The sequence below is a fragment of the Bombina bombina genome, chromosome 12 (assembly GCF_027579735.1).
Source record: "Bombina bombina isolate aBomBom1 chromosome 12, aBomBom1.pri, whole genome shotgun sequence".
NCBI lineage: Eukaryota > Metazoa > Chordata > Amphibia > Anura > Bombinatoridae > Bombina > Bombina bombina.
The window spans coordinates 100,556,884-100,569,456 of record NC_069510.1 but is presented as its reverse complement, the minus strand read 5'-3'; the positions used below and the strand labels follow the sequence as shown (position 1 = coordinate 100,569,456).

The following is a 12,573-nucleotide window of genomic DNA, read 5'->3' as shown; positions in this document are numbered from 1 at the left end:
TGAGTAACACGCAGAGGTGTTCAAGCTTAAATTTAAATGTAGAAATATCAGAATCAGGTTGCATCATCTTCCCTGAGTCAGAAAAATCACCCACAGAAAGAAGCTCTCCTTCTTCAGCTTCTGCATATTGTGAGGCAGTATCAGACATAGTTCTTAAAGCGTCAGTATGCTCTGTATTTCGTCTAACTCCAGAGCTATCTCGCTTTCCTCTAAATACAGGTAGTCTGGCTAATACCGCTGACAGTGTATTATCCATGACTGCTGCAAACATGTCTTGTAAAGTAAATGCTATTGGCGCCCTGGATGTACTTGGCGCCATTTGAGCGTGAGTCCCTTGAGCGGGAGTCAAAGGATCTGACACGTGGGGAGAGTTAGTCGGCATAACTTCCCCCTCGTCAGATTCCTCTGGTGATAAATTTTTTAAAGACAGAATATGATCTTTATTGCTTAAAGTGAAATCAGTACATTTGGTACACATTCTAAGAGGGGGTTCCACCATGGCTTTTAAACATAATGAACAAGGAGTTTCCTCTATGTCAGACATGTTTATACAGACTAGCAATGAGACTAGCAAGCTTGGAAAACACTTTAAATCAAGTTAACAAGCAAATATAAAAAACAGTACTGTGTCTTTAAGAGAAACAAATTTTGTCAGAATTTGAAAAACAGTGAAAAAATATAATTTATGCTTACCTGATAAATTCATTTCTCTTGTAGTGTAGTCAGTCCACGGGTCATCCATTACTTATGGGATTATATCTCTTCCCTAACAGGAAGTGCAAGAGGATCACCCAAGCAGAGCTGCTATATAGCTCCTCCCCTCATACGTCATATCCAGTCATTCGACCAAAAACCATACGAGAAAGGAGAAACCATAGGGTGCAGTGGTGACTGGAGTTTAATTAAAAATTTAGAACTGCCGTAAAAGACAGGGCGGGCCGTGGACTGACTACACTACAAGAGAAATAAATTTATCAGGTAAGCATAAATTATATTTTCTCTTGTTAAGTGTAGTCAGTCCACGGGTCATCCATTACTTATGGGATACCAATACCAAAGCTAAAAGTACACGGATGACGGGAGGGACAAGGCAGGATCTTTACACGGAAGGAACCACTGCCTGTAGAACCTTTCTCCCAAAAAAACAGCCTCCGAAGAAGCAAAAGTATCAAATTTGTAAAATTTTGAAAAAGTGTGAAGTGAAGACCAAGTTGCAGCCTTGCAAATCTGTTCAACAGAGGCCTCATTCTTAAAGGCCCAGGTGGAAGCCACGGCTCTAGTAGAATGAGCTGTAATCCTTTCAGGAGGCTGCTGTCCAGCAGTCTCATAGGCTAAACGTATTATGCTACGAAGCCAAAAAGAGAGAGAGGTAGCCGAAGCCTTTTGACCTCTCCTCTGTCCAGAGTAAACAACAAACAGGGAAGAAGTTTGACGAAAATCTTTAGTTGCCTGCAAATAAAACTTCAGGGCATGGACAACGTCCAGATTGTGCAAAAGTCGTTCCTTCTTTGAAGAAGGGTTAGGACACAATGATGGAACAACAATCTCTTGATTGATATTCCTGTTAGTGACTACCTTAGGTAAGAACCCAGGTTTAGTACGCAGAACTACCTTGTCTGAATGAAAAATCAGGTAAGGGGAGTCACAATGTAAAGCCGATAACTCAGAGACTCTTCGAGCCGAGGAGATAGCCATTAAAAACAGAACTTTCCAAGATAACAGTTTGATATCAATGGAATGAAGGGGTTCAAACGGAACGCCTTGCAGAACGTTAAGAACTAAGTTTAAGCTCCACGGCGGAGCAACAGTCTTAAACACAGGCTTAATCCTTGCTAAAGCTTGACAAAAAGCCTGAACGTCTGGAACTTCTGCCAGACGTTTGTGCAGAAGAATAGACAGAGCTGAAATCTGTCCCTTTAATGAACTAGCAGATAAACCCTTTTCTAAACCCTCTTGTAGAAAAGACAATATCCTAGGAATCCTAACCTTACTCCATGAGTAACTCTTGGATTCACACCAATATAAATATTTACGCCATATTTTATGGTAAATTTTCCTGGTAACAGGCTTCCTAGCCTGTATTAAGGTATCAATAACTGACTCAGAGAATCCATGCTTTGATAGAATCAAACGTTCAATCTCCATGCAGTCAGCCTCAGAGAAACTAGATTTGGATGGTTGAAAGGACCCTGAATCAAAAGGTCCTGTCTCAGAGGTAGAGACCATGGTGGACAAGACGACATGTCCACTAGATCTGCATACCAGGTCCTGCGTGGCCACGCAGGCGCTATTAGAATCACCGATGCTCTCTCCTGCTTGATCCTGGCAATCAATCGAGGAAGCATCGGGAATGGTGGAAACACATAAGCCATGTTGAAGACCCAATGTGCTGTCAGAGCATCTATCAGCACCGCTCCCGGGTCCCTGGACCTGGATCCGTAACAAGGAAGCTTGGCGTTCTGGCGAGACGCCATGAGATCCAGATCTGGTTTGCCCCAACGATGAATCAGTTGGGCAAAGACCTCCGGATGAAGTTCCCACTCCCCCGGATGAAAAGTCTGGCGACTTAGAAAATCCGCCTCCCAGTTCTCCACACCTGGGATGTGGATTGCTGACAGGTGGCAAGAGTGAGACTCTGCCCAGCGAATTATCTTTGAGACTTCCAACATCGCTAGGGAACTCCTGGTTCCTCCTTGATGATTGATGTAAGCTACAGTCGTGATGTTGTCCGACTGAAATCTGATGAACCTCAGAGTTGCTAACTGAGGCCAAGCCAGAAGAGCATTGAAAATTGCTCTTAATTCCAGAATGTTTATTGGAAGGAGTTTGTCCTCCTGAGTCCATGACCCCTGAGCCTTCAGGGAATTCCAGACTGCGCCCCAACCTAGAAGGCTGGCGTCTGTTGTTACAATCGTCCAATCTGGCCTGCGGAAGGACATCCCCTTGGACAGATGTGGCCGAGAAAGCCACCATAGAAGAGAATCTCTGGTCTCTTGATCCAGATTTAGCAGAGGGGACAAATCTGAGTAATCCCCATTACACTGACTTAGCATGCACAATTGCAGCGGTCTGAGATGGAGGCGCGCAAATGGTACTATGTCCATTGCCGCTACCATTAAGCCGATTACCTCCATGCACTGAGCCACTGACGGGTGTTGAATGGAATGAAGGGCACGGCAAGCATTTAGAAGTTTTGATAACCTGGCCTCCGTCAGGTAAATTTTCATCTCTACCGAATCTATAAGAGTCCCTAGGAAGGGAACCCTTGTAAGTGGCAATAGAGAGCTCTTTTCCACGTTCACCTTCCACCCATGCGACCTCAGAAATGCCAGAACTATCTCTGTATGAGACTTGGCAGTTTGAAAACTTGACGCTTGTATCAGAATGTCGTCTAGGTACGGAGCTACCGCTATGCCTTGCGGTCTTAGTACCGCCAGAAGTGAGCCCAGAACCTTTGTAAAGATTCTTGGGGCCGTAGCTAACCCGAAGGGAAGAGCTACAAACTGGTAATGCCTGTCTAGGAAGGCAAATCTTAGATACCGGTAATGATCCTTGTGAATCGGTATGTGAAGGTAGGCATCCTTTAAGTCCACTGTGGTCATGTACTGACCCTCTTGGATCATGGGTAGGATGGTTCGAATAGCTTCCATCTTGAATGATAGAACTCTTAGGAATTTGTTTAGGATCTTTAAGTCCAAGATTGGTCTGAAGGTTCCCTCTTTCTTGGGAACCACAAATAGATTTGAATAAAATCCTTGCCCGTGTTCCGTCCGCGGAACTGGGTGGATCACCCCCATTAGCAAGAGGTCTTGTACACAGCGTAGAAACGCCTCTTTCTTTACTTAGTTTGCTGATAACCTTGAAAGATGAAATCTCCCTTGTGGAGGAGAAGCTTTGAAGTCCAGAAGATATCCCTGAGAAATGATCTCCAACGCCCAGGGATCCTGGACGTCTCTTGCCCAAGCCTGGGCAAAGAGAGAAAGTCTGCCCCCTACTAGATCCGTTTCCGGATAGGGGGCCCTCACTTCATGCTGTCTTAGGGGCAGCAGCAGGTTTCCTAGCCTGCTTGCCCTTGTTCCAGGGCTGGTTAGCTTTCCAGCCATGTCTGTAACGAGCAACAGCTCCTTCCTGTTTTGAAGTGGAGGAAGTTGATGCTGCTCCTGCCTTGAAGTTACGAAAGGCACGAAAATTAGACTGCTTAGCCTTTGATTTGGCTCTATCTTGAGGCAGGGCATGACCCTTACCTCCGGTAATGTCAGCTATAATTTCTTTCAAGCCGGGCCCAAATAAGGTCTGCCCTTTGAAAGGAATATTAAGCAATTTAGATTTAGAGGTCACATCAGCTGACCAGGATTTCAGCCACAGCGCTCTGTGCGCCTGGATGGCGAATCCGGAGTTCTTAGCCGTAAGTTTGGTTAAATGTACGACAGCATCAGAAACAAATGAGTTAGCTAGCTTAAGGGCTTTAAGCTTGTTCATAATTTCATCCAATGAAGCTGTGCGAATGGTCTCTTCTAGAGAGTCAAACCAGAATGCCGCCGCAGCCGTGACAGGCGCAATGCATGCAAGGGGTTGTAAGATAAAACCTTGTTGAACAAACATTTTCTTAAGGTAACCCTCTAACTTTTTATCCATTGGATCTGAAAAAGCACAGCTATCCTCTACCGGGATAGTGGTGCGCTTAGCCAAAGTAGAAACTGCTCCCTCCACCTTAGGGACCGTCTGCCATAAGTCCCGTGTGGTGGCGTCTATTGGAAACATTTTCCTAAATATAGGAGGGGGTGAAAAGGGCACACTGGGTCTATCCCACTCCTTGTTAACAATTTCTGTAAGCCTTTTAGGTATAGCAAAAACGTCAGTACACACCGGTACCGCAAAGTATTTATCCAGCCTACATACTTTCTCTGGAATTGCAACCATGTTACAATCATTCAGAGCCGCTAATACCTCCCCTAGCAATACGCGGAGGTTCTCAATCTTAAATTTAAAAGTAGAAATCTCTGAATCCAGTCTGCCTGGATCAGATCCGTCACCCACAGAATGAAGCTCTCCGTCCACATGTTCTGCAAATAGTGACGCAGTGTCAGACATGGCTCTATCATTATCAGCGCGCTCTGTTCTTACCCCAGAGTGATCGCGCTTACCTCTTAATTCTGGCAATTTAGATAGTACTTCTGTCATAACAGTAGCCATGTCTTGCAAAGTGATTTGGATGGGCTGCCCTGATGTACATGGCGCCACAATATCACGCACCTCCTGAGCGGGAGGCGAAGGTACTGACACGTGAGGAGAGTTAGTCGGCATAACTTCCCCCTCGTTGTCTGGTGATAATTTCTTTACATGCCAAGTTTGACTTTTATTTAAAGTAATATCAATACATTGAGTGCATAAATTTCTATTGGGCTCCACATTGGCCTTTGAACATAGTGAACAGACAGATTCATCTGTGTCAGACATGTTTAAACAGACTAGCAATGATATTAGCAAGCTTGGAAAATACTTTCAATAAATTTACGAGCAATATAAAAAACGCTACTGCGCCTTTAAGAAGCACAAAAAAACTGCTACAGTTGAATAACAATGAATTACATTAATTATAGCAACCAAATTTTTACAGTAAGTGTATAAAGTTAGCAGAGGATTGCACCCACCAGCAAAAGGATGATTAACCCCTTGATACTCAAAAACGGATAACAAATGTATTAATTAAACGTTTTTATCACAGTCAAACACACTGTCACAGGTCTGCTGTGACTGATTACCTCCCTCAAACTAGCTTTGAAGACCCCTGAGCTCTGTAGAGACGTCCTGGATCATGGAGGATGAAAGGGAAGACTGTGACTGAATTTTTACTGCGCAAAAAAAGCGCTAAAATAGGCCCCTCCCACTTGTATTACAACAGTGGGGAAGCTCAGTAAACTGTTTTTATGAAGAAAAAACGACAGCCATGTGGTAAAAATCATGCCCAATAAGTTTTATCACCAAGTACCTCACAAAAGACGATTAACATGCCAGTAAACGTTTTGCAAATGTATTTTAAAGTTATGAAGTGTTATTAAAAAGCCTGCTACTAGTCGCTTTTACTGTAGTGAAGGCTCAGATTACTTCAGTATTAACAGTATTTTCTGAGTGAAATTCCATTCCCTAGAAAAATACTTCAGTGTGTACATACATACTCATCAGCCTGATACCAGTCGCTACTACTGCATTTAAGGCTGCACTTACATTACATCGGTATTAGCAGTATTTTCTCAGTCAATTCCATTCCTTAGAAAATAATTTACTGCACATACCTCCTTGCAAGGGGGGCCCTGCGTGCTATTCCCCTGTTCTGAAGTTACCTCACTCCTCAGAATGTATGAGAACAGCCAGTGGATCTTAGTTACGTCCGCTAAGATCATAGAAAAACGCAGGCAGATTCTTCTTCTAATGCTGCCTGAGAACAAACAACACACTCCGGTGCCGTTTAAAATAACAAACTTTTGATGGAAGAAATAAAAACTAAGTATAAAACACCACAGTCCTCTCACACGACCTGTCTTTAGTTAGGTGCAAGAGAATGACTGGATATGACGTATGAGGGGAGGAGCTATATAGCAGCTCTGCTTGGGTGATCCTCTTGCACTTCCTGTTAGGGAAGAGATATAATCCCATAAGTAATGGATGACCCGTGGACTGACTACACTTAACAAGAGAAAAGGCAGTAAATCAAACGAAATTTTTACAGTGTGTATAATAAGCTAACAGAGCATTGCACCCACTTGCAAATGGATGATTAACCCCTTAGTTCAAAAACCGGATCAAAAAAACGATAGACGTTTTTTAACAGTCACACCAAACTGCCACAGCCTTACTGTGGGCCTACCTTCCTCAACAAACGATTTTGGAAGCCTAAAAGCCCTTTAAAGATGTCCTGTAGCCTTCAGGGAACTCCTGGATGTCTCAGTCTGTAATAGTTAATGCGCAAAAAAGCGCTAAACTAGGCCCCTCCCACTCATAGTAACACAGTGGAAAGCCTCAGGGAACTGTTTCTAGGCAAATTTAAGCCAGCCATGTGGAAAAAAACTAGGCCCCAATAAAGTTTTATCACCAAAGTATATATAAAAACGTTTAAACATGCCAGCAAACGTTTTATATTGTAAATATAAAAGAGTTTTACCTCAGAAAGTAAGCATGATACCAGTCGCTATTAAATCACTGTATTCAGGCTTACCTTACATAAATTTGGTATCAGCAGCATTTTCTAGCCTTCATTTCATCTCCTAGAAAAATATTAACTGCACATACCTCATAGCAGGATAACCTGCACGCCATTCCCCCGCTGAAGTTATCTCTCTCTTCAGACATGTGAGAGAACAGCAATGGATCTTAGTTACAACCTGCTAAGATCATAGAAATCCCAGGCAGATTCTTCTTTTTTCCTGCCTGGAACAAAATAGCACAACTCTGGTAGTATTTAAAAATAATAAACTCTTGATTGAAGCAAAATAACAGCTTCATTTCACCACTTATCTCTTACTACCTCCATGCTTGTTGAGAGTTGCAAGAGAATGACTGGATATGGTAGTGAGGGGAGGAGCTATATAGACAGCTCTGCTGTGGGTGTCCTCTTGCAACTTCCTGTTGGGAATGAGAATATCCCACAAGTAATGGATGATCCGTGGACTGGATACACCTTACAAGAGAAAAGAATTGTTGCTCTACATAAAGATGGCCTAGGCTATAAGAAGATCGCAAAGACCCTGAAACTGAGCTGCAGCATGGTGGGCAAGACCATACAGTGGTTTCACAGGACAGGTTCCACTTAGAACAGGTCTCGCCATGTTCGACCAAAAAAGTTGAGTGCACGTGCTCAGCGTCATATCCAGAGGTTGGGAAATAGACGTATGAGTGCTGCCAGCATTGCTGCAGAGGTTGAAGGGGTGAGGGTGAGCCTGTCAGTGCTCAGACCATACGCTGCACACTGCATCAAATTGGTCTGCATGGCTGTCGTCCCAAAAGGAAGCCTCTTTTAAAGATGAGGCACAAGAAAGCCTGCAAACAGTTTGCTGAAGACAAGCAGACTAAGGACATGGATTACTGGAACCATGTCCTGTGGTCCGATGAGACCAAGATAAACTTATTTGGTTCAGATTGTGTCAAGTGTGTGTGGTGGCAACCAGGTGATGAGTACAAAGACAAGTGTGTCTTGCCTACAGTCAAGCATGGTGGTGGGACTGTCATGGTCTGGGCCTGCATGAGTGCTGCCGGCACTGGGGAGCTACAGTTCATTGAGGGAACCATAAATGCCAACATGTACTGTGACATACTGAAGCAGAGCATGATGGACTGGCCAAGCATGTCTCCAGTCCTAAATCCTATTGAGCATCTGTGGGGCATCCTCAAACGGAAGGTGGGGGAGCAAAAGGTCTCTAACATCCACCAGCTCTGTGATGTTGTCATGGAGGAGTGGAAGAGGACTCCAGTGGCAACCTGTGAAGCTCTGGTGAACTCCATGGCCAAGAGGGTTAAGGCAGTGCTGGAAAATAATGGTGGCCACACAAAATATTGACACTTTGGGCCCAATTTGGACATTTCCACTTAGGGATGTACTCACTTTTGTTGCCAACGGTTTAGACATTAATGGCTGTGTGTTGAGTTATTTTGTCACTGCTTTACATTGTAGCAAAGTGTCATTTCTTCAGTGTTGTCACATGAAAAGATATACTAAAATATTTACAAAAATGTGAGGGGTGTACTCACTTTTGTGGGATACTGTATATATATATATATATATATATATATATATATATATATATATATATATAGAGAGAGAGAGAGAGAGAGAGAGAGAGAGAGAGAGAGAGAGAGCGAGAGAGAGAGAGAGCGAGAGATTATGGAAATATTTATAAACATATTAATATATCTTGTTTCATGTGTGAGATTTCAAAACTGTTGACGTTAATTGCAGGAATTGCCACTTAGAAATCTGTAGGAAATAAAGGTCAATAAACAACCTCACAAACACATATTTATCTAGTGCACTGAGCACCAGGCTGAGACCTATATATATAGAGCATTACACATAATCAGAAATGGTAAGCAGGCTTAACTGGTGTGATCTGAGTTCACAGCCCTTAATACCTAGCTGCTATTAGTTTATAGACAGGTCACTGTCCTCTTATAGTTTATGATTATGATCTCCTCTGTATTAGAGCACTGGGATACAGATAACTGATTTTTATGCAGTAAAGTAATTTACAGGGACAGTAAACCCCAGAATTTTTGTTGTTTAAAAAGGTAGATAATCCCTTTATTACCCATTCCCCAATTTTGCATAACCAACACAGTTATAATAATATACTTTTTACCTCTGTGATTACCTTGTACATAGCAAACTGCCCCCTTATTTCAGTTCTTTTGACAGACATGCATTTTTAGCCAATCAGTGCTTGCTCTTAGGAGCTTCACGTGCCGGAGCTCAATGTTATCTATATGAAACACATGAACTAACGCCCTCTAGTGGTGAAAAACTGTCAAAATGCTTTCCGATTAGAGGAAGTTTTCAAGGTCTAAGAAATTAGCACATGAACCTCCTAGATTTAGCTTTCAACTAAGAATACCAAGAGAACAAAGCAAAATTGGTAATAAAAGTAAATTGGAAAGTTGTTTAAAATTACATACCCTATTTAAATCATGAAAGATTTTTTTTTACTTTACTGTCCCTTTAAAGGGGAAGATGCACAAAGAAAAGGCTTGTATATGTTAGAGCATTTTGTTATTGTACTACTGCTTGCATATAACTGTGTATAACCTCTGCAAAGAGATTAAGCACATATTTAATTCAGCTCTAGATCAGAAATGCACGACTGTGAGCTAGCTGTACATAGCAATCACCAGCTAGCTCCCAGTAGTGTATTGCTACTGCTGAGAATATGTACATTTCCTTTTCAACAAAGGATCCCAAAAGAACAAAGTACATTTTAAAAGTATCATAACATTCTAATATTGCATGCTCTGTCTGAATAATCAAAGTGTAATGTTGACTTCATTTCCCTTTAATGAATAAAAAATTCCATAAACTGGGCATCCTTAGACAGAAATTTGCTTACTATTAAACATTATTACATTAAAATGCTACCCTAAGATATATGCTGCTTACATTTAACCCTTTATCTGTCAGAACATATTGATTTGCAGCTTTCCCTGGCACTAAAGGGGTTAAAAATGTTTAAAAACTGTCACGTAAGCAGCCCAATTCCACAGCAACTGGAATACGGTTGTATTTGCTACAGAAAATGTTTTCATGAAGTGCTGAGCCTGGGAATGTAAAACAAAATAATTGATCAGAGCCCAAGGGTAATGTGACTAAATAAGACATAATAACTATAACAACCTTTGCTGGGAGATTTGTTTTTCTTTCCTTGACAAAGTCAGTTGCACCGTTTTATTCTTGCTGACTTCCCTCTGCCGGCAATGTCAGCTTACTAGATCCCAAAATAATAAAAATAAGTCCAGGCGTGATCATCAACTACAAAACTGTTGTCAGCTATATTATCCTAATTTGCCTTCTAAAAGTTAATCCACATTTCAGTCCTTTATCCAGCTAAGATATTTTTATAAAGAGTTTTTTTTTTACAAAAAAAAATACATTGGGAGTTGAGTCCAGAAAATGCTACAGCTAATTACTTTCATATGTATAGCACAATCTTTACTGAAATCTCTGCTAAAGAATTTCATAATAGTATATATGTATTGCATAAACACATACAACCAATAAACCATTCATATTCTAACTATTTCTTGTACATTTGCCTGTTAAAGCTATAGCCTTTAGGTTAAACTGTATATAGTGATTCTATCCTTCTAGTATAAATACATCAGTTTTGAAATGAGCAGAAGCAGTAAGCATGTATAGGTGTGAGTAACTCACCTCTACATAAGGACTCTGATCTGTCCCTTGTGAGGAGCCCAGGTAAGTGATGGATATAAGCACCAGGAGCAGATAACCTGTTGACAACCTTCCCATGTCTGACATGATAAAACCCCTCTGCAAATATCTAAGAAGCACTGGAGTGAAGTCTCTGCTTCTTGCACTTTCCTTGTATGGATGGACTTTCGTTTTGCACTTTTAAACCTACTAGATTTTTTCTTTTGGGTGTTAAGGTCTATAAAAGATGCATTCATTCCTCTACAAGCCATGATTGTCCAGATGAGTTAGACTCGGGACGCTTAATTGGAGACAGGCCAACTACCTCTAAACCACCCCCCCCCCTCCTTTCTAAATGAAACCAAAATATTTTGAAGCACAGCCCGAAAGTGTGTCAATAGCTCTTTAAATTGGGATCCAACAGAGTGAAGAACATCAAAAGAATCAGCAAGCAGAAGCAGAGCAGTTAACAGACCTTTTTACTGTTGGACTAAATAGGACAGCAGCCCTGTTGACTATTTATACAGTAAGCATCTGAAAATGTCTAAACTAATGACGTTGAACAGTCTATCATGTTATTCTAAACAATAACTAATGTGTCTCTTATTCTTCGGATAACATATGATTCCTAACTGTAGAGATATAGCATTATGCCCACTCAGCAAAAGTAGTCATCTGACTTTACTTCAAAATAATCTCTCCTCTACTTGACAGCTCATTTATGTTTCTACCTCTGTCATGGGGAAACCAACCCTTAGTGTTTCAGAGTTCATCAAAAGACCATTTGTATAACTAACTATTTGTAGTATGACAGTGTTGCCGCCCCAGCCTGTGGAATTTACTATTGGTTGTTTTGGTTATAGAAAAGAAGTAAGGTTAGGAAGGACCCTTCTAAGTACAGACTACTGCTGCTGTAAGCATTAGCCACCTTCCATCAGGGCTTGTTGTGGTATAACGGAACACTGGCATCAGGTGAGGAAGAAGATCACCCAAACTACAGATCAATATAGAAAATAGGTATATAAACACATTCCAGCTGTCCTGATAAATATTAAAAAGTTTAGTTTAAGGGGTGAAACATCATGGATGTGAGGGGTGTCATTCTATCCATTTTCTACAATGTGCCACATATACCTGCCCACCCACCTGTGCCAGAATCCCTGTATATCGTGGCCAGAGAAATTGTTATCTGCGCCATTAATCTCCTAATTTCGTAATCCAAAAATCAAATGCGCAGGATTAATGACAAAACAAAATGGCAATTTCTGGGGTTTAGCGATTTCATCACAGGTTTAAAATCCTGTATGTTGAATGACCCTTTTAAATATTGTGTAGTGATGCTAATAGGTTATGTGTGCAGCAAAAGCTGATGAGTGCAACAAAATAGACTTAGGGTTAGATTTATCAAGCTGAGGTGGACAGAGGCGCATATACGCTCCTCTGTCCGTCGCAGCTCGCCTCTGGCAGGGCGAATTTCCCCGGAGGAATACCATTGCACACAAGCGCTATTTTGCGCTCGCATGCAATCCTGCCCCCTGCCAGCGCACAGTTAATCACGCACAGACAGGAGCTGTCAATCTCCCCGGTCAGACTAGACCACGGAGATTGAATTTTGCCACCTGAAAGGTGGTGAAAGGTTAGGAAAGCAGCGGTCTGATGACCGC

At 41.8% G+C, this 12,573-nt stretch overlaps 1 protein-coding gene across 2 annotated transcripts in view; it reads right to left on the bottom strand.

The window, feature by feature from the left end:
• ITIH6 (inter-alpha-trypsin inhibitor heavy chain family member 6) overlaps window positions 1-11,190 on the bottom strand; it is a 153,620-nt gene extending 142,430 nt beyond the window's left edge. For both annotated transcript variants that reach the window (XM_053695764.1, XM_053695765.1), the window contains exon 1: window positions 10,913-11,190. In XM_053695764.1, the coding sequence (XP_053551739.1) occupies window positions 10,913-11,017 (105 nt within the window). In that variant the 5' untranslated portion in view covers window positions 11,018-11,190. The remainder of the gene's footprint in view (window positions 1-10,912) is intronic.
• Window positions 11,191-12,573: the final 1,383 nt, after the last annotated feature.